Below are 25,212 nucleotides of genomic sequence, written 5' to 3'. Positions count from 1 at the left end.
TATCTGTACCTGCCCTACTCCTCCCCCTTTCTGAGTCTTCTCTCCCAGTATTCACACACCCTACACACACACACACACACACACACATGGTCTCTCTCTCCTGTTCTCTTCTCACTCTCTCTCTCACACACACGCACATACATACACACTCACACACAAACACACACATGCACACACTGGGCCAGGACGTGAGTCAGTGTGTGAGCAGCATTAGCATTAGCATTAGCGTAGCTTTCTGGAGACATCACTCTGCTTCTCATCAGCATAGCTCCCATTTCCATGAGCCTCTTCACAGGGATGACTCCAGCTGACCCATAGACAACACACACACAGAGAAATATATGCCAGCTATCTCTCTCTCTCACACACACACACGCACACACACACACACACACACACACACACATACACACACACACACACACACACACACACACACACACACACACACACATCATCATTATACACATACACAAAAAGAGAGAGAGACATCCAAGAACAAATACATAACCATACCCCCTCTTGTGTGCTCTCTGTCTGTATCTCTGTCTATCTCTCTCTCTCTCTCTCACTCTCTCTCACTCTCACTCTCTCTCTGTCTCTCTCTCTGACACACACACACACACGCACCCTTACTGTAAGACCTTGATTTATGAGACGTGTCAGTTGTCAGCACTGGTTTTGTGGAGCCATAGGGGCAGACTCTAAGCCTCGGTGTCCAGAGAGCCAGGAGCAGGCTTGGGAGGGTACACGAGACATTAGAGCCTGCTCAGACATCAGAAACAACAAAACACACACACAGACACAGACACAGAGAGAGAGAGAGAGAGAGATTCTTTCAGCAACTTCCCCCTCTCTTACAGTAATTCCTGTGAAGGCCAACATGTCAGATGCTTGACTGATTCTTTTCCTGATGTGTTTGTTTGTTTCCCCTCGGCCTCTGCCTGGCGTGGTGCCATCCTGGGCTGCCCCTCAGCTGACACCCCTATTGAGGAGTTCACGCCCACCCCGGCGTTCCCGGCACTGCAGTACCTGGAGTCGGTGGACGAGGGCGGAGTGGCATGGCAGGCGGGGCTGCGCACCGGTGACTTCCTCATCGAGGTAAGAGCTGCCCTGCGTCCTGCGCTCCTCAAACCCACTGGACAGAGTGTCCCAGAGGGGCCTAGGGGGTGGGAGGGGGCGACGGATGCAAGCGCTTTGGTACCTGACAAGCATGGGCTTACATCTTTACAGTTGCAGTCTCTCCAAGAGAAGTGCTGCTTTTCTTTTGGCTCTTTTTCCAGTGATGTTGTTTGAGCTGCTAATGATATGCAGTGCGTTCGTTCAAGACAGAAAATTGGCTTGACATTTTTGCGAGTGCATTGATCAGACAGATCATTTTAATCAAGGTGGCAGAACAGAACTGAGTGTGCTTTGTTGGCCTGTCAGGCTGCGCGCAGGAGAGTTTAGCACTTTCTCACAGCTAACAGAGTGAGACAGAGGGTCTGGGGGGCTTCACTGTACACTAGTGAGGAGCAGTGGCTGCTTGATGCTCGTCCAAGAGCAGGGCTTTCCAGGACTCTGCTTATTTGTAGAGGGGATTCTGAGTTGAGGCGTTCTATACTCCGCAGCGTGTTATACATCGGTGTAATGATGTAATAGTATTGACTCGACATAGTGAGTTGGTTATGTTTCCATCTTACTCACTCTTTTGATCCAGCTGGAGTGAAGACAGTGGGACACAATGCTGTGTTGATGCTGTATGGCTGTACTAAGTCTGTCTGTTTTGTGTATGGAGATTAGAAGCATGGCCATCATTAGGACACTGCTGCTGGAATCACAGTTTGCAGTTAAATGGAGCAAGAAATGATACGAGGCCACAGAATTTCCTCTCTCCACTGGGATATCCCTCCTTCCTCTTCTCTCTCTCTCGCTCCCCTCCATCATTGTCTCTTTCTCAGCCTGTTCTCCTTCTACCACATATTATTGACGTTTCACTCACTCTTCCCCCATTTGGCCCTGTCCCTCTGGCTACCCGGCCTCTTGGTCAGTGTTCCCTGACCACAGCATGGGAATGTCTGCCCTGTCCCCTTTCTGCTACTGCTTCAGCCTAAATAATGAAGGCTCTGCAATGTGACTCCTTCTGTGAAAGCCTCCCTGAGCAGAGTGTGCCACACACACACACACACACACACACACACACACACACACACACACACACACACACACACACACAGCAACCATCTCACATGCAGTGAATACATTTGGTGAACTAAACAGGCTGAGTGGCCAAGCTAAAATATGTTATGTGTGTGTGTGTGTGTGTGTGTGTGTGTGTGTGTGTGTGTGTGTGTGTGTGTGTGTGTGTGTGTGTGCTCATAGAATGGTTGAATGCACTGAGTGTTCTGAAAAGCAGTATACTGTAGCTGGACCTTGTTCATCCTCTTAAATAATCAAGGAAGCTGGTTTTAGGGCAGTCATCAGATCTGTCACTGTGGGCACTTGTGTGTTTGTGTATGTGTGTGTTTCCATCCAACTTACTTCATAAAACTCAGCATCCATGATTTAAAACACTGCTCAGCGTAGCATCAAAGTTTCATGGCCCTGTGCGTATGTGCCTGTGTCAGATGACTATTGCATAGCTGTCTCTTGTGTGTCATGGGCATGCCATGCAGTGGCAGGAAAAAGCTCTGTTGGTATACCATTGTGGAGCGTGCAGTTCAGGTGCCAACCCATGGGGTACTTTGTACTCTGCCAGCATGATTGGAAACCTTATCTGATAGAGAATTAGGTTCTCAACAAGGAGAGAGAGAGTAAGGGAGAGAGAGAGAGAGAGAGAGAGAGAGAGAGAGACGTGATGTGATGTGAAATTCCCATCTTCATCCACAGGTAACAAGCAGATATTGAGCGTTTATTTTTATTTCCTGGTCCATTTCTGCTGTCTCTATCCCTCCCTCTCTGCAGCGTAATACAGCAGCCCATGTTGTTCTCTCTGGCCCTGAGTGTGGGCTTTTGAAGTTTGGGCCAGCCTGCCCTCAGTGGCAAATCATTACTCAGCCAGGGCACCCGCCATCTCACATCGCACCCGCAGCTCTCAGCTCACAGAGCCATGGAGGCTTCTACTAGGCCTTGTCCTTCAGTAGATATGCGCTGTTCCATGCCTGCCCAGGCTCTCAGCCTTGGTTACAACATGCTGATTGTTGTAGTAACTGAAGACCTAGGAGTTAATTGAGGTGTCTGTGAGAAAGCAATGTGAGGGATCAAACTTTATGCACACACCTTGGTCACCCTCACAGTTTGTGTTGGCAGCATCATCCTCTCCTTGTTCCAAGCCTTGCTGAGCCCCTGGCAGCAGTAGTCAGGAGTCCTGCTTCACCAGCGAGGTCACACAGCCCCAGAGCCAGGGTAGGAATTTCACGGCGGCCACGACGGCCATGGCCCCTTGCGTTGGCCGTGATGCCCCTTTGAAAATCAGAGGTGTACAGGCCACGGTGGCCTTGGTGCCTCCTTTCAATATTCTGCTTTGCCTCCGACTAATAGCGATTTTTATTTAGCTTATGGCCTGTCAAAATAATCTTAGCATTCACATCACAAATTAATGTAGTCTTTTACGCAGTGGAGTAGCAGCCATAGCCCACTGGTTAGCACTCTGGCCTTGTAACCAGAGGGTTGCCGGTTCGAGCCCCGACCAGTGGGCCGCGGCTGAAGTGCCCTTGAGCAAAGCACCTAACCCCTCACTGCTCCCAGAGCGCTGCCATTGTAGCAGGCAGCTCACTGTGCCGGGATTAGTGTGTGCTTCACCTCACTGTGTGCTGAGTGTGTTTCACTAATTCACCGATTGGGTTAAATGCAGAGACCAAATTTCCCTCACGGGATCAAAAAAGTATATATAGTTATACTTATACTAGAAAGTGACAGCGCACGGCAAGAAAGAAACTGCGTCCAAATTCACCCATTCTTCTCAGTTGAACTACTCGCGAAGTAGCCTATTCATCACACAGACATCACAAGTATCACATCACATGAAAGAGCTTTTTCTCAGCTTTTAAACGATGTTAGCCGCTAATTGCTGTGGTGAACGGTTCGCGAGAAAAGTAAATAATATAATTAAATTTAATCAAATTCTACTTAAGGTTCTGCGCCCATCTCCTGACCCATTCAGCTCAGTGGAATACTTCACGAACCCTTCGTTCAACACACGACAAACCATGTACCCCTGTACAGTTAGCCGTTCCAGAGTAATCCAGTTTTGAATTTGCAGCAAATTTCGACATGCATGGATGTCTCCAAGTTTGGGCTTTAAGTTTTACAATGTGTTTAAATTGTTCTACATGGTTTCATAACAGGCCAAATACTAAATAAATGTTACAAATATCGCCTAGATATCGGTAAATATTAAAATCAGAGGACAGCTGACTAAGAGTTTGTGAAAGTAGCCTTAATGATCACAAAATGCTAAGCATGCGTCTAGGCTATTTGAGTTGAGCTGTGCTTAAATTGTTCAATACATTATTTCATAACAGGCCAAATATAAAATAAATGTTAAATATAGCCTAGATACACTTTGATCATTTTTATAGCCTATTACTGTAGTTACGGTAACTTTGGCCTTGGTGCCCTGACATGTGGCCTTTGTGCCCCCCACCAAATATGCCAAACTGAAGGCCAAGTGGCCTTGCCCCTAAAATGGTGAAATTCCAAACCTGCCCAGAACGCAGATGTCTTTCCTGGTCTGCGTACAGCACGCCTGGTGCTCTGGCTCCACTAATACTTCTCCACACATTCTGATTGATTTCATTCATTGCAGAGATATGAAGTGTGGCCATTAACAATTATAGCTTTTTTTATCATTAGCGTTTAATATGCCAATTTGGCTAAACTATGAAGTAATTTGAATGCATATAAAGCCAGTGTGTTTGATGTTTACACATGGAGGTCAGGTTGTAATGGCTGCTAGTCTGTGAAATGGGAGCCAAGTCAGAGTGTGGGTCAGGTGTGGTGCGGAGCGGGACAGAGCCTGGCCCAGCGGCCTAACTGACCACCTGAGCCTCGTCCAAAGGGTTGTGTTGTGTAGCAATCTCCCAATTTAGGCCCAGGACACTTTCTGTCACAGTCTTGTGTTCAGAGGACCAGCTGCCCCTCATTTGCAGTATGCCTGGTCCTGAAATACAGTCACTTAGGGGATGTTGTACAGAACAAGTTTTTGGTACGTTGTTGGTTACACAGCTTTGGGTTGTGGAGTCATAGCTGAAGTGGTGCAGAGGGGCAAAGCAGCATCCCAGGACCCACGCCCAGCATGACCGCTAGCCATGTGAGAATGTGAGAGCGTGTATCGCTCCCCTGAAATGAGGTTAAAGGCACCCTTAACAAGATTTGATCTCGGGGTTTCCCTACAGTTGAGAAGTGCAATAATAAACAAACTAAATATGCGTCTTTTGCAACAATGTATGACCATAACTCCGATATAATATAGAGGTAATGCACCAACAGCAGTCTGTAGAAAAAGATCTCTGAATTCCTGTTCCATAGCAGCTCTTTTCCGGGGGTTCCCCAAAACTAGAAAGTTGGTAGGTCGGTAATAACCTACAGAGGGCTGCTAGGACAATGACGGAAGTGCCGTTTGTCATGTTATGAGGTTATGTGCCCTCAAAATGTTTTTGGAAATGTTAGGGTAAGGGGAAAAAAACTGTTAAGGGTGCCTTTAACAGTGATCTCTGAAAATGAGCTCATTAATTATCTTTATAATTAATTTATCTTTGACCATAATGGAATTTTGATGTATGACTCTATGAGGCTATGACTACATTAAGCAAATAGAAATACGCTTATTTGAGGTAAAAAATAATCTCTGTCCACATTATATTTTTTCAAAAGTTTGGCGTCCACAAAAGAACAGTGAAACTCCATAGAAGTGTTTGGTTTTGGTGATGTCGTTGGTGGTGTTGTTGGTGAAACACAAATTTGAGCAGTATCATAGCAACTGCACATCATCGTGTTTGAAGCTTTCCGTTTCCCCTGTACACCCTACAACCCGGAGTTCTAAAACGTATCCACAAAAAGAGATTGTTTTCAAAACGTGTTGGAAACGCTGTTTTAATGTGGATGGAGAGGGGTAAACAGAGTAATAATTATGCATATTTATATTTACTCAACTTAATGTGGACAATGTGGATAGACACTAACTATCTTGTGGCCTCAGAAGTCAAGCTGTTCTTAAAGAGAACACAGGATTCCTGTACACCTTCAGTGTAGTATAATCAGTATCATGAACTCACTCATATTCTGCCCCATAAAGCATGACTTGACTTGATAAAGCTTTGACAGTGACAGTAGCTTGAAGAGCATTAAATCTCTCCTGGACTAAAGCATACCTGCCTCTGCAGTCAAGTGCAGCTCTGATGCATTGCAGCCTTGCTGCAGCGGAGCCGACTGAGCTGTCAGTGCAGCGCGTGCTTGCGTTTGCCCCGCAGGGACTGACAGGAGCCGGGGAAGAGGTCAGCTGGGGCCAAGGCTCTTAGTAGATTGCTTGGACAGCATGGCGGCATCACCGGCGAGATCAATCCGCCCGTCTCTCTCTCTGTCCCCCATCCCAATCAAACATGGTGGCTGGATGACCGGCTTGGCTGGCCGGCTGTCAGCGGTCCGCAGATGGGGTGTAGAGGGTCGCGGGATTTATGTGGCAGTTAAAAGGAAATATGGCCTGATCGTCACATTCACAGACAGGGCATGTGTGTTCCCCCTACAGTCTTAAAGGAGAGAGGGAGAGAGAGAAAGAGAGATGGAGAGGTGGATAGCAAGGGTGCACTGCTGTAGACCTCTACGCAAACAGAACAAGATGAAGAGTGAGCGAGTGAGGGCGTGAGGAAAAGAGCAATGAGGGGAGGAGAGGGAAATGGGGAGAACTGTGAGAGCGGTGAGAGAGGGGTAAACGTGTGGAAGATAAAGCGGGTGGCAAGTCCAAACCATAGTGAGAAACGCTAACTGTATTGATGTGCTCACTTGCTCATGGACAATGTCAAAAGAAGTATAAATGGCTCTGTGAAAAGCGCAGCGCGGTGTAAAAGCTCTCCATGCCTCTGTGGGCCTGACAGAGAGCAGTTGAACTTTAGCTGTTACGTAAACGCACCTCTCCATCTTCCCTCCTCCACCCCTCTATATCAGGACAAGTCTATAATACACTCCAGTGGCAGTGCAAGTGCATGGAGTGTGCAGGGATTGTGTGGAGGACAACCCTATGGAATGGGAAGATCTCTCCTCTCTCCCTCCTCTCTCTCTCTCTCTCTCTCTCCCTCCCATCACTGCATTAACATTCCTGAATCTAGAATAAGCATCTCAGCGTGTCCCAGATAGTCCACTCTTATGTCTGCAATGTCCGGTTAAGGTTCTAGTGTAGGGGTGTCATGCTGTGTGTATTTTGATTAAATAGACGTAGGTGGAAAGTGCAGTGGCTTTTTTTAAGAGTTACTTTGCATGTTCAGGGTATACCCTTTGGTTGTACTGATCTCTGCCTACAACAGTGTTGTCATAGTCATCGTTTAAGAGATTGTTTGGTCAGAGATTGATATCCCTGGTAATAAACCTTTTTAGACTAATTAAACAGTGAGACATACATTTTGCAGTTCTCCCCAGTAGAGGAAACTGACTACACAGAGATTAAATCCCAAAACAAACAAACAAACAGCATCAAATGTTAATGTTAAGAATTGATCATGGAAGATTACGAAATGGAAAAATCTAGAGCTGTTTTCCAGTTTATAATGTGTGTCACAGACTTATTAGTTGTGATAATTACATAATCTAATAGAGGGCACTCTCAACAAGCGGTCTGTGGACACACACACACACACACACACACACACACACATTATGCGCGCGCAGCCAGCTCAGGCAACCCTGTGGAGCCTCAGCCCTGCTGGCTTCCCCTGATTGATCTTGATGAAAGTGCAGGTGTTGCCCTTGACCCAATTACATACTGTGTGTGTGTGTGTGTGTGTGTGTGTGTGTGTGTGTGTGTGTGTGGCACAGCTTTGCCACGCGGCAGGCAGTGTTATTTAAGGTAACGCTATGTGTCTACACTTCAGGCTGTTGGTTGCCGTCACTTTAAAACACACACACACACACTCCGATGTGGAGCTGTCTGCTATGCAATGCATTCTCACTTCACAGCAACATTGCTGTAGCTGTGAGATAATAGTGTCGTAAAGAAGCGCATCATCACTGTCATCAGAGCCTCAATTGCTGCATCAGTCAGACATCTGTGAGCCTGAAGGAGATGGGATGTGCATCAGCACAGTGGCTGTGTGCCGTGCCGTGCCGTGCCGAGCTGGAGTGATGCGGTCACCAGGCTAGCACCCTTCACTCGAGGGGGATTGAGCATGAAATGAACACATATTGTGCTCATTACTCAAGAGGGTTCCTGAGCATCTGCAGGAGGGTACACACACACACACACACACACACACACACACACACACACACACACACATAGACTCACAGACACTCAAGCTCACACACAGACACAGACACACGTGCGCCTGCACACACTCACACACAAATACACACACACACACATACACACCATACACACACATACACAGGCATTCAGTTGTGTCTGCTCTGATGGAGATAACTCAATGATGTTTCACATCACTGCCCCAAACCTGCCAAAAAAAGCCAGTGGAGGAGAGGGGCAGTATCCAGGCTCCTGTAGCTGCTCCATATATGAATGTTTAGACATGAAAGCAGCAGCTATATCACCAATTCAGGTGGGCTCCAGGCTCAAGCATGAGTAAGAGGGAATTACTATTCCGGCAGTGAAACACAGTTTTAGCCCTTTATCTGTATGGGTTTTCCTACTCTTTACATGCCCTTGTGTGGTAACCTCTGTTTAGACATGCAGTTGTGAATAATCATATGAAAGTACAGTATGAAGGCACTTTTTATATACAGTAGCTGCTACATAAAGAGTTTCATTTAGATTTGGTCCAAAACATTGGACTGAAAAGATTCATCAGTGAGCAATATCACATTGGACAGCTCTGCTGTTAAAAGTCCCTTTCCTCCTTACTTCCCATTTTTGCAGATGTACCGGTGAGAGGGAAGATATTTCTTTGTTGTCTCAGGTAGTTTGGTTTTCTGTCATTGCTCAGGATTTTGTCTATTTGTAGTAAATTAATTCTCACCGGGTTCTGCAAAATATGCTCATTAAATATACTGTTCCTCTGGTTAGATATAACTATTTTTTTAAACATTGTCCAGGATTTTAATCATTTTGAACAGTAAAACATGATTGTTTTCTGTCAGGATAATATTTTATTTTTAAATTATTTTTCAATTGGTTCTATAAAAAACTATGCTGGTATATGCTGGTAGTGTTTCTTTGAAAACATTGTTCAGGATTTTAACACTTTGGAGCAGTAAAGTAAACAACAACGACATCATGCACCACAAGGTTGTTGTCACCAACCACCAACCACAGGATTGGAATAGCAACATTGGTAAGAGTAGCTTCTTGTGTGTCTCATTCTATTGAGACTATACCCTCTATAAACCACCAGTGTATACGATACCCCATCCACTACACGTTGTTGTCAAACACTATGCTGTGGCTAAAAATAACCCATACTGACACAGAGACCCCCCCCATACACACATACCATTCCTTTAAATAGCTGTGGTATTGATGGGACCACACCTCATCCATAATTTATCCAAACAAGCCCCCACTTACAGTCAGTGAAATGGATTTACAAGGAGTTGTGTTCACTCCCTCCTGTGGAAGCAGGATTGCACGGGGTGTCTGCTGCTGCTCTCGCGCTGGCGTGGCGTGTGGTGGCGAGAGACCGTATTTAGTACAACCATGGCGGAAATTGGGAGCATTGAATTGGATGTGCCAGAGTGCTCTATTCGGCTGAATGTCAACAGCACGCCGTCAGTAATAATGAATGGAGGACCCGTATTTACAGTGCTGTTGCCACAGCACTCCACTACACACACACACACACATACACACACACACACCACCACCCCATCTCCCTGACTCCACATCTCCAAACGTGATGCGCGGCAACAGTCACCTAGCAACTGCGAGACAGCAAAAGGCTGCAAAGGAGCTTGAAAGCACACAGACAGCAGCAGGCAGGCTGGAAGGATCTGAGAGCCCGTGCCGGAGGTCAGGGGTTCACTCTCAGGTTGACCACGCAAGGGGAGGCCTTCAGGTCCTCAGCACATAGAGGCTGGACGGTGGGGGAAATGGGTAAAATGTGGTGGTCAAGCATATGCTGTGAGAGAGATCATTTGGTTTATCTTTCATTATTTTTGGTCCCCTGACCCCCACATTCCGTCTGTGTCAAATATAAGCAAGGCTTTACAATTCAGCATTATTTGATTTCTGAAATACACCATAGATTGAATTTGACATAATTCTTTGATAGATCTTTACACTACTTGGCTTTTTTAATTGCTTAGTGTAGCCAAATGAATGAAGTTGCTCGCATGTGTAGGATACCCCTGAGATGAGAGCAGACAGAGTGCAGACGCTTCATTAAGATGTGCTGCTTACATACATTGCCATTAGTGTTACTTATGAAGCTCATCTGCCCTCTGTGTATGTACAGATTATCTTCCCCCTCTGCACAAACATGAATCATCAGTTCCCTGTCTGCACACTACTTAAGAGTGCATCTGTGCGACTCTCCTCATTCGTATACACACACACCCCTCACAGAGTGTCATTCACATACATTCGCTCTTTTCAGTCCTCAACACACACACACTCACACACACACACACACACACACACACACACACACACCAAACAACATTATTGTGTCACCACTTGAGCCCCAAGAGGAGAATGCTTTATGACACCAGCCAGACTTCTGGAAACAGAAAGCTCTTTCACTGTGGGTCCAGCAATTAACCTGCCTGTGTTCTCACAAGACACGAAACACACACACACACACACACACACACACACACACAGCATTGAGAGGGGGCTATGAGGGAAGTCCCATTGACTATAATTTGGGGCCTTGCACTGGTACAATTAGCATCCAGGCCCAAGAAAGGGACCCCAGACACTGCTCTGTGCTTGTGTGCGCTCCCTGCAAGCTGCCTGTGTGTGATGATTCACAGCTGTTTCTTCCTTCATTATTTGCCTCACAAACATTGCAGAGACAGAGTCAGGCAGAAGTAGAGCTTAACCATTATGGCCTAAAATGTAATCTCAAACGCACCACTAAACTGGAGTCTTAATGGTTAATTTGGATTTGATGAAATTCTATCAGTTAGTGTTTGGGAATGCACTACTGCTCTAATCTGCTCTTATGGACTAATGTAGATAGTGTAGCCCACAAACATTTGAAAGAGCACATTCAGAATCCAAATAGATGATGGAGAGAAAGAGCTCACATTTCTATAGAGTGCAGCATGTGTTCCCACATGGAGTCGGAAAGAGTTCTTTTTTGGTACATACTCTGTGACAAGAGGGCCATGGAGCTGAGGAGAAGCACAGCGAATGAGAGAACGGGGGAAAGAGAGCAGCAAAGGGGAAGAGCGACTCGCAATCGGACAGACGTTGATGTATGAGTGTGATAATGCCAAAAATCTCACTCCTAAGCCCACACATAAATCACCCTGTCAGGCTCCCAACGGGCACTCCATTCTCTCTGGGCGGCTACATACACACACATACAGCATAGCCTTTCAGAAACAGACTGGGTGTGCGCTGATGATAATCTTCCCCTTTGGGTCTGTGTTCACAAAGTGATCCGGCTCTCAATGGGATTCTGAGTCTGCTGCCGTTCCCCTTCTCATCACCTGCTGTAGTTTGCTCTGCACAGGTGGGATGTATGCTCTGCACAGGTGGGATGTATGGGAAGCACAGGTGGGATGTATAGGAAGCACAGGTGGGATGTATGCTCTGTACAGTTGGGATGTATGGGAAGGAGCGTCAGTGTGCTTTACTGACCGTCTCAATACTATATGTCCATCTCTGCGCCTTGCTGTTGAGAGTACAATGGCTATCACTTTATCGCCAAATCCCTGCCTGCTGGTCTGCACTGTATCTGACACAAGTAGGTTTTTTCTTGTGATTTACACATCCATCAAGCCAGACCTCTATCAACCTCTCACTCTGTTCACATACAGATCAATGGCACTACTAAGTACTGAAATCAATTATTGCAGTTACACTGGGTATTAATGACAGAAATCAATCATGGTGTGTGCCAGCGGTTTTCCACAGCTATTGATTCCATAACCGTTTTATTTTTCTTTCACTCTCTGAAAAACTGTAGCCTTTTTGCACAGCGAGGTGTTCTTTCTTGTTTCATTGAGGAAAACCCAGTCCTGATTTAGAAATTTCACTACAGTACTGTGGGTGCTAGCCTTTAGCATTTGTCTAGAGGCAGGTGTGTGTGTGTGTGTGTGTGTGTGTGTGTGTGTGTGTGTGTGTGTGTGCGTGTGTGTGTCTGAGAGATGATGATTTCTCGGCAGAGGTATCTGTGGGTGGCAGTTCAGTTCAGTTCAATCTCAGCTTGCCTGCCTTAAGAGTGCCCTTGAGAGCCCACAGATAACAAAAACACCTTTACAAAATGAAGCCAGTGTCCCAGTTTTTTCTGGCCCTCTCCATGTCTGATTAAAGCACTCCTTTTCAGATCGGCTGTATTATACTTCTCATAATCCTACCTCAGGTTGGGTGGGAGGGGGGGTTGTTGACAGGGCTCTCCCAGCAGTAGCCACCAGCCCCCTGTTCAGTTCAGGAGCCATTCATACATCCAGTGGAACTGCTTGTCTGTTTCACCTGATGGTGCGACACCACTGCCGATGCAGACACACCACACACGGCCCTTGTTATACATTATATTATGCCACATATATTGTGCCATATATAATACATAATATGTGCTTGTTAGTTATATGATATTATAGCATGTATGACTTGATCTTTAAAGCATACATGGATTTGTCAAAGTAATGCCTTGGATATACTGGCAATAATTTTGATGTGTTGTGCCTACTGTATTATTTTGCCCAAATGAAGTTATTAATATTAAATCTGACCATTTGGAAATTGACTTTTCAAAATGCTAAATTGTTTAACTCTGTACCACTCAAAGATTTGTGAAATGATGTACCAGATGATGGTGATGTACTGGTTTACTTTGAGCAGGTTTTTTTTCCTAGCCTTCAATTCTATTCCCAAGGAGATACAGAGGGGTTGTCACTTTCCCTTGAGACATCTGAAAGTGTACTATTCCATATTCCCCTACATAAGGGGCATCTTAAAACTAAACTCACTTACATGAAGCAATTTAGAGCGATTTCGGTTCAGTTGAAATTGCGCAAAACCAATCACCTTTGATTTTCTCCCACCCGAGTGATGGCTTGGAATGGTGGAGCCAGTATGAGCTCCAGAACAAGATTGTCCATTTTGATGAGGACAGCTCTCATGTGGAGTAATGGGGGGGGTGTGTCTGTGCTGTGCTTAGTGTGCTGTGGGTTTGGTTTGTGTGTCAGTGGCAGCTCATTGGGTGGCATTACGTAAGCGTGGGTAGAGAGGGAGACGGGGATTATGTAAGGACGCCCTGTCACTCCCGCCATAGGCAGCCCTCAGTCACCTCCTCCCTCTCCACCCCACCCACCCCGCCCAGCTCTCTCGTGCTGTCTGTCTCCTCCTCCCCTCCCATTCCCACTTCTACATCCTGGGTACTCTGTGTGTGTGTGTGTGTGTGTGTGTGTGTGTGTGTGTGTGTGTGTGTGTGTGTGTGTGTGTTTGGTGTGAATGTGCAGACATGCACTCTGGACTGCCGTCGATCAGGGTCAGTATTAGTGCAGTGCTAACCGTCAGGATGCTGTGCCACAGGAATGATGGGCCTGGCAGATTATGGTCGAAATTAAATTAGGAAGTGGCAAAATGAGATTTTATGACATCAGCACTGCAGATGTCCTTTCCTGTTTATGCAGCCTTTTGCCCAGCAAATGTATCCAGACTGTCTGTCTGTGTGTGTGTGTGTGTGTGTGTGTGTGTGTGTGTGTGTGTGTGTGTGTGTGTGTGTGTGTGTGTGTGTGCGCCGGTGTGCCGGTGCGTGTGTTGTGTGTGTGTGTTGTGTGTGAGAGAGAGAGACTGAGAAAGAGAACAGGGCTAGGAGAGAAAGAGACAAAGAAAAGAGAGAATGAAAATAAAAGTGAGTGAGAAAGAAAGAGAGGAAGGAGGACTGAGAGCTCCCGGTGAAAGAGTGATTGAATGGGAATAAATGGGTGTGCTCTCCCTGCTCTCTCCTGCTGGGGCCATAGAGCGAGCACACGCACTGCACTGAGCTCACTCACTCACAGCACAGCTGCTTTAATGCTGCACAAATGTACATTTCACACACATTGTGCTCCAGAGTGATAGTAACCTAATAACCTTCATCTACACAGCGCTATTTCAAACAAACGGGCGTTAATTGAAACACGCTAAAGGTCCGTAAAATGCTCTGAGATTGCATGTGCTTACTGGGCCTCAAGCGGCCTAATGGTTGCAAATGCCAGCGGAAGCAGCCCAGCATGCCAGGGCACTCGCCATGTCAATTGAGCCAATCAGAGAGAAATGACACCCCCGGGGTTATCATTATGGGAGCATGGAGGAGGGCAGAGGCCGCCTGGCACCGATTTACAAATGGGCTCTGACCACGGCACGCAGCATGTCCTTCACAAAGACTCTAGGCACGTCCACACATTTGCATTGCGCACAGGAGACGTCCACATATATACTGTACATTAGGCATTATGACACATGCACACATGCATTACACAACTGCATTGCACATAGGATACATCCACACATACAGTATGCATTATATAAGTATAAGTATAAGTATATATACTCTTTTGATCCCGTGAGGGAAATTCGGTCTCTGCATTTATCCCAATCCGTGAATTAATGAAACACACACAGCACACAGTGTACACACAGTGAGGTGAAGCACACACTAATCCCGGCGCAGTGAGCTGCCTGCATCAACAGCGGCGGAGCAGTGAGGGGTTAGGTGCCTTGCTCAAGGGCACTTCAGCTGTGCCTACTGGTCGGGGTTCGAACCGGCAACCCTCCGGTTACAGGTCCGAAGTGCTAACCAGTAGGCCACAGCTGTCCTAATGTGCATTACACTTGTAGGACAGATCCACACATATATTACGCTTATTAAATGGCTCTTGTTTCTCAGCAAAAGCCACGACGAAACAGTTTATAAATAAATGTAAAGAGATATATCATGTGTTTATTTTTTCGTTTTGAAAAGTCACTTACATGACTCCGGCTGGAGTCTTTCTGACCCGTTTAATGTCATCTCCTCCATACAGTGCTTTTATGGAGACAGCATTTAAAGGGCCCTCGCAGCCTAGCGGCTCTCATCTCCATGGCAAAGTTAGGAGATTGTTTTGTTTTTTTATAATTATATTTATTTGATTTCATACATGTAACAGAAATGGCTTATACCAGTACAGACATATTAACTATTATCAATTTACAATCCTACTCAGGCATGGTATTCACATTCTGTTACTCATACACCCATGCACCTATATATATACCTAGGACACCCACACCCATTCATACTCCATACATACCTATATACCTGCTGGATGCCCTAGCACACACACACACACACACACACACACACACACACACACACACACACACACACACACACACACACACACACACACACACCACCCACACACACTCACCCATACACACACCTACACACACCTGGTCGCACTAACACCCCTACACTCACACATTGTTCTCCATGAGGTTCTCCCGTGTAGTCTTTATAACTTGCCCAACATTTGATTATAAAGATTCATAAATGTCCTGCCATACTCTATTAAATTGTTCTATTTTATTTCTGTCCTCACACATTGCTTTTTATATACTTAAATAATATTTCATCAATCCCTTCCATGCCTGCATGGATGGGGCCTGTGTGTCTTTCCAATATTTCAAAATGATTTTCTTATAAACCAAGGAGGAAAAAAGAATCTGCCATCCTATTGGATACTTCAGATTATCTGTTCTCTGCAAAATACATAGTGTAGGTGTTAATTTGCACTCAATTTTGCAGGTTTCAGTCAACAACTTTTGAATTTCCAGCCAATCCTGTTTAATTTTCTTACATTCCCACAAGGCATGTATAAGAGTGTCCACATGAGAGCCACATTTCACACACAAAGCAGAGGATGATGGGTTAAATGTATGTATTTTAGATTTTGTGTAATATGTTCTTGTCATGAGCTTATATTGTATAAGCCTCAGGTTTTCATTGATGGTAATATTATTGGTTAGGTTTAGTCCTTCCTTCCATTTTGTATGTGTATCTGTGATATTAAGGTCCTTATTCTAAGCATCATAAAGAAGCTTCATAAAAAGCTTCTCTAATGTTGTTGATTCAGTATTATAATTTAGCTCAACATTCTGTGATATCCAATTTTTCAATTGTAGATATCTAAATCTATGTGTTAAGTTAAATTTATTTTTGAGCTGTTCAAAAGTCAGAATTTTGTTTTGGGATATAATGTCAGAGATAGTACTTATTCCTCTATTAATCCATGATTGCCATTCTAGTTTTAAGCTTTGAATAGTGATAGATGGATTGTTCCACAGGTGTGTGTTCCTAGGGAGACTAATATGCACTCCTATAATATTTTTTATCTTCTTCCATGCCCCCAGTGTACTGTTAATTACAAAATTAGAACTACTGATTTTACGTTTTGTAAACATAGCTAAAAATAAATTGTCCGGCTTGAGTTGGTAATCTTCTATTTTTATCCAGGGATCTTCCTCTGATCTATTAATAACAGAGTTGATGTAAAAAGCTTGGGCTGAGTAGTAATACAGTTCAATGTTTGGGAAATTAAGGCCTCCCTCACTTCTGGAGTTCTGAAGAAGTGTCCAACTTAATCGGTGGGATTTGGAATTTATTTGGAAATAAATGAGCTAAACAGTCTGTTAACCATCTTAAAAAAGTTCTTTGGTGGTATCACTGATACTGTCTGGAAGGTAAACAAAAAATTGGGTAACCATATCATTTTAATCAAATTTATTCTACCGATTAGGTTTATTGGCAGATTTGCCCACTTATCCAAATTTATTTTAAGATTTTTAATTAGAGCAACATAGTTATCCTTATACAGTATTGTTTTATCAGGGCTTATATAGCACTAGGTACTTAATCCTTCCTTTTTGCCATTTGAACTCCTTAAAAGACTCTTTACTCTTGGACAAAGGCTCTGTTATTAATAAAAGTTCAGTTTTCCCCATGTTCATTTTATAACCAGAAACTTTAGAAAATTGTTTTATGATTAGGGCTGTAACGATATATGATTCGAAACCGAAATCGCGACATTCATATCAACGATACTGTGTCGCGGTGTGAAAAGGCAGAATCGCGACACACCTTTCTAGTGTTTCACGCAGTGCTTTGCATCTTACGTGGCCGCAAAAGCAACCCACATCTCCCGCTTTACTTATCGGTAGCCTACGTTGTCCAAAAACAAACAAATAAATAAATAATAATTTCATACCTCTCCTTGCTTTCATTGTAGACTATGTGTGCAACTTTACCAAACAGTATAGAAGTAAACCCCCTCTCCTTGCCCCGCTCTCTCTCGCGCTCCCTCCCTCCCTCCCTCTCCTGCTCAATGAACACGCGCGACTTAAATAAAACATTCACAGTCGTGAAAGCAAGGACGCATAGAAGACGACTAGCTAAATTACTATTAATTCCGCTTAGCATCATTAGCATGCTGCACATATTTGTTTAAAACTCTTGCATTGAAGTTGACTGATCATCTCAATACCAACGTTTACCAAAAGGGCCTGTCCCAAGGAGATTAAGTATTACCTTGAAATTTAAACACACATGGGAAAACTGAACAGTCCAATCAGTAGACTATGATAGGCTAAGCTAGCCAACTATGCTACTTTGTTTACAATATTTCCAGGCTTCAACCAGACAGCTGAATTAAAGAGGTAGAGTTGTAATAAAAAATAGCAGGCCTAGGCTATAAGCAAATCTGCATAAAGTGTGCTGTCATACTGTAAATATCAGTCATTCAGAAAAATATTTTTATATCTGGATATAAAATAATAGATATATTATATTGTAATCCTCTGGTGTTCTAAGGGAGGCTATTATAATGTTATTTAATGAAATGTCTAGCCCCAAAAAAAAAAAAAAAAAGAAAAATCAAGATTCGTATCGAACTGTGGGTCAAATATCGTGATACAAACCGAATCGTGAGGTTGGTGTATCGTTACAGCCCTATTTATGATATTCAACACATGTGGGATTGATGTTTCAATTTTAGTGAGATACAACATAAGGTCATCTGCATACAAGTTAAGTTTGTAACACTCACCACCTATCCATATGCCAGTTACCTCTTCTGAATTCCGAATCTTCTGGGCCAGTGGTTCAATGGCTAGGGCAAACAGTGTTGGTGATTGGACATCCCTGTCTTGTTCCTCTCGTAATTTGGATGGCCTCCGATAGGATCCCATTAGAGTAGACATATGCTGTTGGTGCCTTATAGATCGCTTATATTATTTGGATTATTTCCTGTGGAAAGTCATATGCATGTAATACTTCATATAGGTAACTCCATTCAAGGCGATCAAATGCCTTTTCAGCATCAACAGCCATTAATGTTAGATCTATTGTTTCTTTTTTAGCAAATTGTGATATTGATACACAGTTCTAACATTTGTTTTTAAATTCCTACCTTGTATAAATCCTGTTTGGTCACTCCATCAGCTATTTTTGTTAAGTTTAAATGCATACTTGCCATCACATAAATAGATATTTCTCCATCAGCTGTTTATGTGAAGTTTAAATGCATACTTGCCATCCCATAAATAGATATTTGTCATCTATATTGATGAATGATATCTATCTCTATCTCTGTCTCCATCTCTAGCAGTCCATTCAGCCATCTCGCCCTCTGTCAGACTCTCCATATATTTGTCTTTTTCTGCCAGGGCCTCTGCACACTGCTCCCAGTGGCATGTTAGGATGAAAGTGAATGTGTTAGAGAAAGAGACGGAGTGCACGTCCATCCCAGGCAGCAAGACTCCCTGTGCAGCACAGCTGTCCTCTGGCAGACGGCGCAGGAGGCTGAGGGCTGTGGTGGAATGCACTTTGATGTGGGCACTAATGTGTTAGCATGAAGTCATTACAGGGACATGTATGGAGCTGGGCAGAGTAGTAGTGCTTTTAGGTGTCCGGAGCCCAAACAAATACTTTTGCTTTTACTAGACTTGTAGTCAAGACCGCCTAAACCGAGACCAAGACACTACCAAGACCAGACTGAGTCAAGACCAAGACAAAGTCGAGACGAGACCAAGACCGAGACCAAAAAAAGAATGCTTCTTTCTTGCCCCTGGACTGCAAATTTCTTTATGTTCCGTGAATGCAAATTTAATGATGGCAGAATTCGCTGACATTATTATTACTAGGTCTGACTGAGACTGACAGCTACGACGTTTCGCGCTACGACGTTTCGCGCTGGCTACACTTGCGTCTTTTGATTGGATGAGCGCCAGTTTGTATCACAACAAAATATATGTATGTCATTGATTGGTTGCATTTGAAAGGTTGCATTTGAAGGGCGTGAAAGGCGAAATAATTTAATGTTGCATTATCGAATGTTATGTTTTGTATCATGGACATTATTTGTTGCAAATCTCCCGACCACTATGTCGACCTGAGACCGCAAGACCAAGACAATGAGACCAAGACAAGACCGAGGGATCCGAGACCAAGACAAGACCAAGACCAAAGACGGTCGAGACTGTGACAAGACCGAGACCATGTAAAAGTGGTCTCGAGACATCCAACTCTAGCTTTTACACACGCAATGGCACAAACACACACACTCACAACACACTTATACACACACTTACTCACAACAGAGCTCGAGCAGCCCCTGAGCTGTGCATTGTAAAAGTGGGTTAGCAGGCGGAGCTGTGTGAAGCGTGCTTTTGTGTGTGTGTGTGTGTGTGTGTATGTGTGTGTGTGTGTGAGCACAACGCAGAGGAATCACAGTTCTGCGTATCCTAGGCAACAGCCCAGGAGGCTGATGTCACAGGCACGTCACATGACAGTGTGGGAAAGAGAAGAGCTATTGCTCACAGCAGAAATCTGTGTGCGTCACTGAGAGAGAGAGAGAGGCCAGGAGACTTTCTGTGTGTGTGTGTGTGTGTGTGTGTGTGTGTGTGTGTGTATGAGAGACAGAGAAAGAGGGAGAGAGAGTGATCTATGTTCCTTCATTAATGTGTCTGTCTTAATGACTTCACAAAAACATGTCTCCAGGTGTGACATAAAAAAATCAAAGCCATACGTATTTTGCAAATGTTATTTCATCTTGGATCATTATTTAATTATCTCATAAAAAAGATGATTTAAAGAGCCTCCGTCATAGTGCACCTCTGTGGCTGCTCATTTTTAGATTTCGCTCCCAGCTTAGGGGGCAGATTAATGGAGGCAAATGGATGTGGAGCAGGAGCAGTCTCTCACTCACAGTGGCTGCCTGGAGAGAGAGAGAGAGAGAGAGAGAGAGAGAGAGAGAGAGAGAGAGAGAGAGATGGAGGGAAAGCCAACTGGAAACCATGATGGGCTCATTAAAATGTGATCAGTCCTGAGGCAGTAGACCTGCTCTGCTCTCTGCATGGGCCTGTATGAGAGCTCAGTTATAGGGAGCCAGGGTTCCTGGAGGAGCACAGTGCAGTTTGTACACACAGTGCTCCAAGAATGTCACTTACAGAATGGTCAACGCTGTATTCTTTAATTAGTCTGGCATTTCACATTTTAAGAGAGTTTTGAGAGTGGATTTTGTTTGATCACTGATTAATTAATAATTAATTGGTGATCAAGCGTGCTCGTTACTTTTTCTAGTCATTCTATTCTAGTTGTTAATTGTTCTTTTCTTTGGTTGTGTTGTTGTTGTGACCGGTTTTGTAGTTTGTTTGTTCTGAATTGCAAATGAGTTGGCGATTAAAAGTGCTGTGCTGTCCGTGGGCTGCTCTAGACTTGATTAGGATTCCAGCTTTAGTCTTCGCCGTGCTCGCTGTTCTCCCAGGTGAATACACGGCGACGAGCTCACCGTCACTCATCAGTGGCGCACACTCTCGCAGCACTGAGTGGTGTGGCTGGCGTTCAGGTAGCAGCAGCCCATCTGATAGGTGCTGCTCTTATCGCAGTGCACCCTGCTTCCTTATCAGCCAGCGCGAGGGACACTGTTCCACTCTGCCACTGCTCCCAATTAGCATTCCCCAAACACGTTCCTTTCTGGCGGCCCACTCTCTGTCCCCAGATCCTGTGTCCCAGCACAAATAAATATTGTCTGCGTGTTTCCTGGGCCTGTGACGGATATCTCATTTCCCCCCGTCTCTTCTCACCTCTCAGGCCTCTGGTTGCAAAATCATCTCCCTTAAAGCCTGCTGCTTTGGCTACTTTTACTGCCATATCCTCAAATAAAGCATGCATTTGTAAATCTTTCTGATTTTATTTAGATAGCAACATATTTGGCTGTTTGTTCATTTGTCTGTCTGTCCATTTCTCAAACAAATAGGTGTATGTGGCTAAACGCTGAATAGGATAGCTCTGTATTGCAGATTATTGCGCATGATCTTACATTTCCACCAGAAGCTGCACTGGTTTAGGCAGCATTTCAGCTGCAGTAACCTGCTACAAAATCTGCATCAGGGAGCTTTTCTCTGGTCCAAAAAAACAGTTAGTCACCCTGCTGACTAACTTTGTACAGTTAATTTAAGGCCCATATTTATTTACAGTGTTGTCCCAATTATGAAATAGCCGTTAGCCTAATGTCAGGCCGTTTTGCCATTGGTGGAATGTTTTCCATCGGCTGTGAAAATCATTTAATGTACAAGGCACCACTTGCTTCCTGAGGCTAACTTAATTTTGAAAAGGGTCAAAACAGTGTCCCAAATAACCTAAAGAGGAGCCTAATATGAAAACACGAATGTCTAAAACTACAATGGTAACATGCTATATTGCGCCACTACCTGTTGAGAGCAGCGGTCTCAGTGAGGATGAGCTGTCTCGTTTGCTGCATTAGCAGTCATATGCTCCATGAGCTGGAGGAGCAGGCTCATGTCATTGTTGACCTTACATCAATACAAATGTTGGACCAGATTTTCTTTTCTTTGCATTTCTAAAAGCATTTAGGTTGCAACAGCTCATTTAGGTTGTTCAACAGCTTCATACCATTTCAGGGCATTGTGTCATTAGGCTAATGTAATTATTCATAGTACGCACCCAGGCACAGACATTTGTTGGTTAAATTCTCTATACAGCAAGATTGAAACATCTAGATCAAATACAGCCATTAGAAGAAAGAAAATATGCAATGCTACAAAGTAATGCACAAACAGAAGTCGCAAACAAAATAGGCGGTGGACCATAATATAACTCGCCTAAGTGTAAAAGCAAGATAGTTGTGCTGTTACATATAGCCTAAATGCATTGTTTTGCCATTTTCTGACACAAGTCACAAGGGGACACTACACCCTCAGCAAAAAGCTGTGAGTCAAAGAAACCTGCCTCAGCAATTTTGGTCATTTTCACACCATTGTCTGTGCAAAACCATAGCCCAGGCATGTCTGTCATTATGAGAAGCTCAAGGAAAGAGCTGTTTATGTGTATTCCTTGACTGGCATGCAAGAGTCTAAGTGATTGCTGATTTACTGTTTCAGTTCATTTATGTTTTAGGATCTTCTGTCTTTGTATTTGCTGGTGATTCTGTTTGTTTAGGACAGTACTGGGTTGGACTGAGAGTGGTGTGTATACACAGCTTGTTATATGTTATATGTCTTCACAGGTCAACCAGGACAATGTGGTCAAGGTGGGTCACAGACAGGTGGTCAACATGATTCGACAAGGAGGGAACCGGCTCATCATCAAAGTGGTGACAGTCAGTAGGAATTTGACCCCAGATGACACCAGTCGGAAAAAAGGTACAAACAAAAGTCTTTAATGATAATATTGCCTCTACAATAATGATTAAGATTAATGCACGCACCATATAGCCATATATTGCATACTTCCATACCTTTATACCAAAGAGAAGTCAGTCAGGTTATGCCAACAGCACCTAGCGCTAAGTGCCCTCCTCATAAAGGTGCAGGGGTTCCTGTGAAGCTGTGAAATGGCTGTTTGCTCTGTGAGGAGCGGCTGGGAGCCAAGCCCAGCGGAGGGAAATAAAGAAATGAAGAGAGGGCAGGGGGCGAGAGCAGAGACAGCAGCGGGGCCGGTGCCCGTGCCCACGCTGGTGCCAGGCTCTCAGCGAGGAAGCCCTGCCGCCTGCTCGCTTGGCACCGCTCGGACACTTCCAGCCTGGAGCAGACTAGTGCTGCCGAGCGGGCATCTGGCACTTGTGATGGCCACGCTGCAGGGCATGGGCACACTCAAGCACCCATCCCACTGGCACGCAGGGGAAGGGGGCACAGACACTGCCATCTGAATGCCCACTTTGATTTAGACGAGAGACAAGAGTTGAGCTCTGTGAACCTACTCGGGATCAGTGGCATCAGCAGCGGTAAACAAAATGTCCAAAGCAAATCCTCGTAGGCAAACACACATGGCCAAGCAGCGAGGCCCAGTCAGGCAGTGCGAAGTGAACACTCTTGAGCTCAGATCTGATGCCATTAACCCTCTCTTGTCTCCCTGCAGCGCCTCCACCTCCCAAGAGAGCACCCACCACCGCACTCTCCATGCGCTCCAAATCCATGACCTCCGAGCTGGAAGAACTAGGTGAGACTTCCACTGGCCACACATGAACAAAGCATGCTCCATCTGAATGTTGTTAGCGTATGGATGACGTTCAGCACTGGTCTTACAGAACCATAAACCTGGTGTCCCCCTGGTTCTAACGTGCTGGTCTTTTGCCTTGTTACTTTTCTTTTACGTTTGTGTGATTTATTTGAACCTTTTTGTCAATGATTGATCCCAATAGTGGATAAAGGTAAGCAGGGATGTTGGTGTGTGTGAATCCACATCAGCAGTGTGGTGCGTCTGGTTTTGTATGCTGCATATCCGTCAGAGGTCAGTGTGGCCAGTGCAATATTCAGCTGCCCATGCCACAGCTCCACACACCACGGGCTGCTCTCCCCACTCATTTCATTGGACTTGTCTCATTGTTTAGCTGTTGTGTGTGATGACAAGTCCATGCACCCTTGAACCTTGCATGTTTTTTTTTGGCTACTGAGGAAAAAGATGTGGCATGTAGGGATGTAACGATTACCGGTATAATGGTAAACCGCAATAAAAATGTTGACGATAACAATTACCGTTTTCTTTTGAAATATCATAATTATCAATTACTGCGGTGTGGAAACCATGTGTTTAATCCTTCCCAGCTTCATCCGAGCCTGCTTTTGACATACAGTAGGCCTGGTACAATGGAACAAAACTGGTACCCTACTGATTCTGTTGTCTTTTGATGGTTTTAACTGCGATTCGGATTAGGCTTCACCTGATTTTAAAAGGCGGGACATTTTCACCGCAAAACGTCCACTGTATCATTTAGCCACTCTGCGTCTTATGTTCGCGTCCACATTAAATCCATTCCACTCACGTTATCAGGAGAATACCGTAGCCTAAAGTTTTATTTCAAACACTTACTTTGGTCTCACTCATTGGGTCCAAATAACAGAAACTCCAAGTCATGGTAGGGTAAGTTAAGCTATAAGCACATAGCCAATTAAACATGAAAAAGTGAACGGGACACTTTATATTATATATATTTCAGCTTGAGTAGGCCTATCAGTGCTTTCTGAACATATTGAATACACTTTTAAAAATACCGTGATACCGGTGATCACTGCGATCATCACCCCCATTATTCATTGTGATGCAGTAGTAAGTGCTGTAAAGTTATCATCCCATACAGCAGCTCTTGAAAAAGCAAATCAGGCTATCAGCTCCTAAGCCTCTCACACACAATTTCCCTCCTCATCTCACTGATGTCTGTGTGAACAATACAAATCAATGATCCACTGTGATACTTGTTCCTAAATTGTACCTGTGGGCCGTGTCCATTTGCATTGGAGCTCGACTGTGTGTGTTTAGCAGAGAGTGGATGTGCATATTAAGTCAGTGAAGACACAGGCCCTGGGACCTGCATATCTGTTTCATCTGCATTGCATTAGAGAGTGAGATGATCACGGTTTGA

General features: G+C 44.5%; 1 protein-coding gene across 5 annotated transcripts in view; it reads left to right on the top strand.

The window, feature by feature from the left end:
* LOC125307014 (SH3 and multiple ankyrin repeat domains protein 2-like) overlaps positions 1-25,212 on the top strand; it is a 41,249-nt gene that overhangs the window by 1,404 nt on the left and 14,633 nt on the right. For 3 of the 5 annotated variants that reach the window (XM_048262719.1, XM_048262718.1, XM_048262716.1), the window contains exons 2-4: positions 977-1,101; positions 22,861-22,996; positions 23,712-23,792. In XM_048262719.1, the coding sequence (XP_048118676.1) occupies positions 977-1,101; positions 22,861-22,996; positions 23,712-23,792 (342 nt within the window). Of the gene's footprint in view, positions 1-976; positions 1,102-22,860; positions 22,997-23,711; positions 23,793-23,994; positions 24,004-25,212 lie in introns of all 5 variants that reach the window. The other 2 variants (XM_048262717.1, XM_048262715.1) reach the window with 1 other exon arrangement.

Source organism: Alosa alosa, chromosome 14 (genome assembly GCF_017589495.1).
Source record: "Alosa alosa isolate M-15738 ecotype Scorff River chromosome 14, AALO_Geno_1.1, whole genome shotgun sequence".
Lineage (NCBI taxonomy): Eukaryota > Metazoa > Chordata > Actinopteri > Clupeiformes > Clupeidae > Alosa > Alosa alosa.
This window is presented reverse-complemented; position numbering and strand designations above follow the sequence as displayed.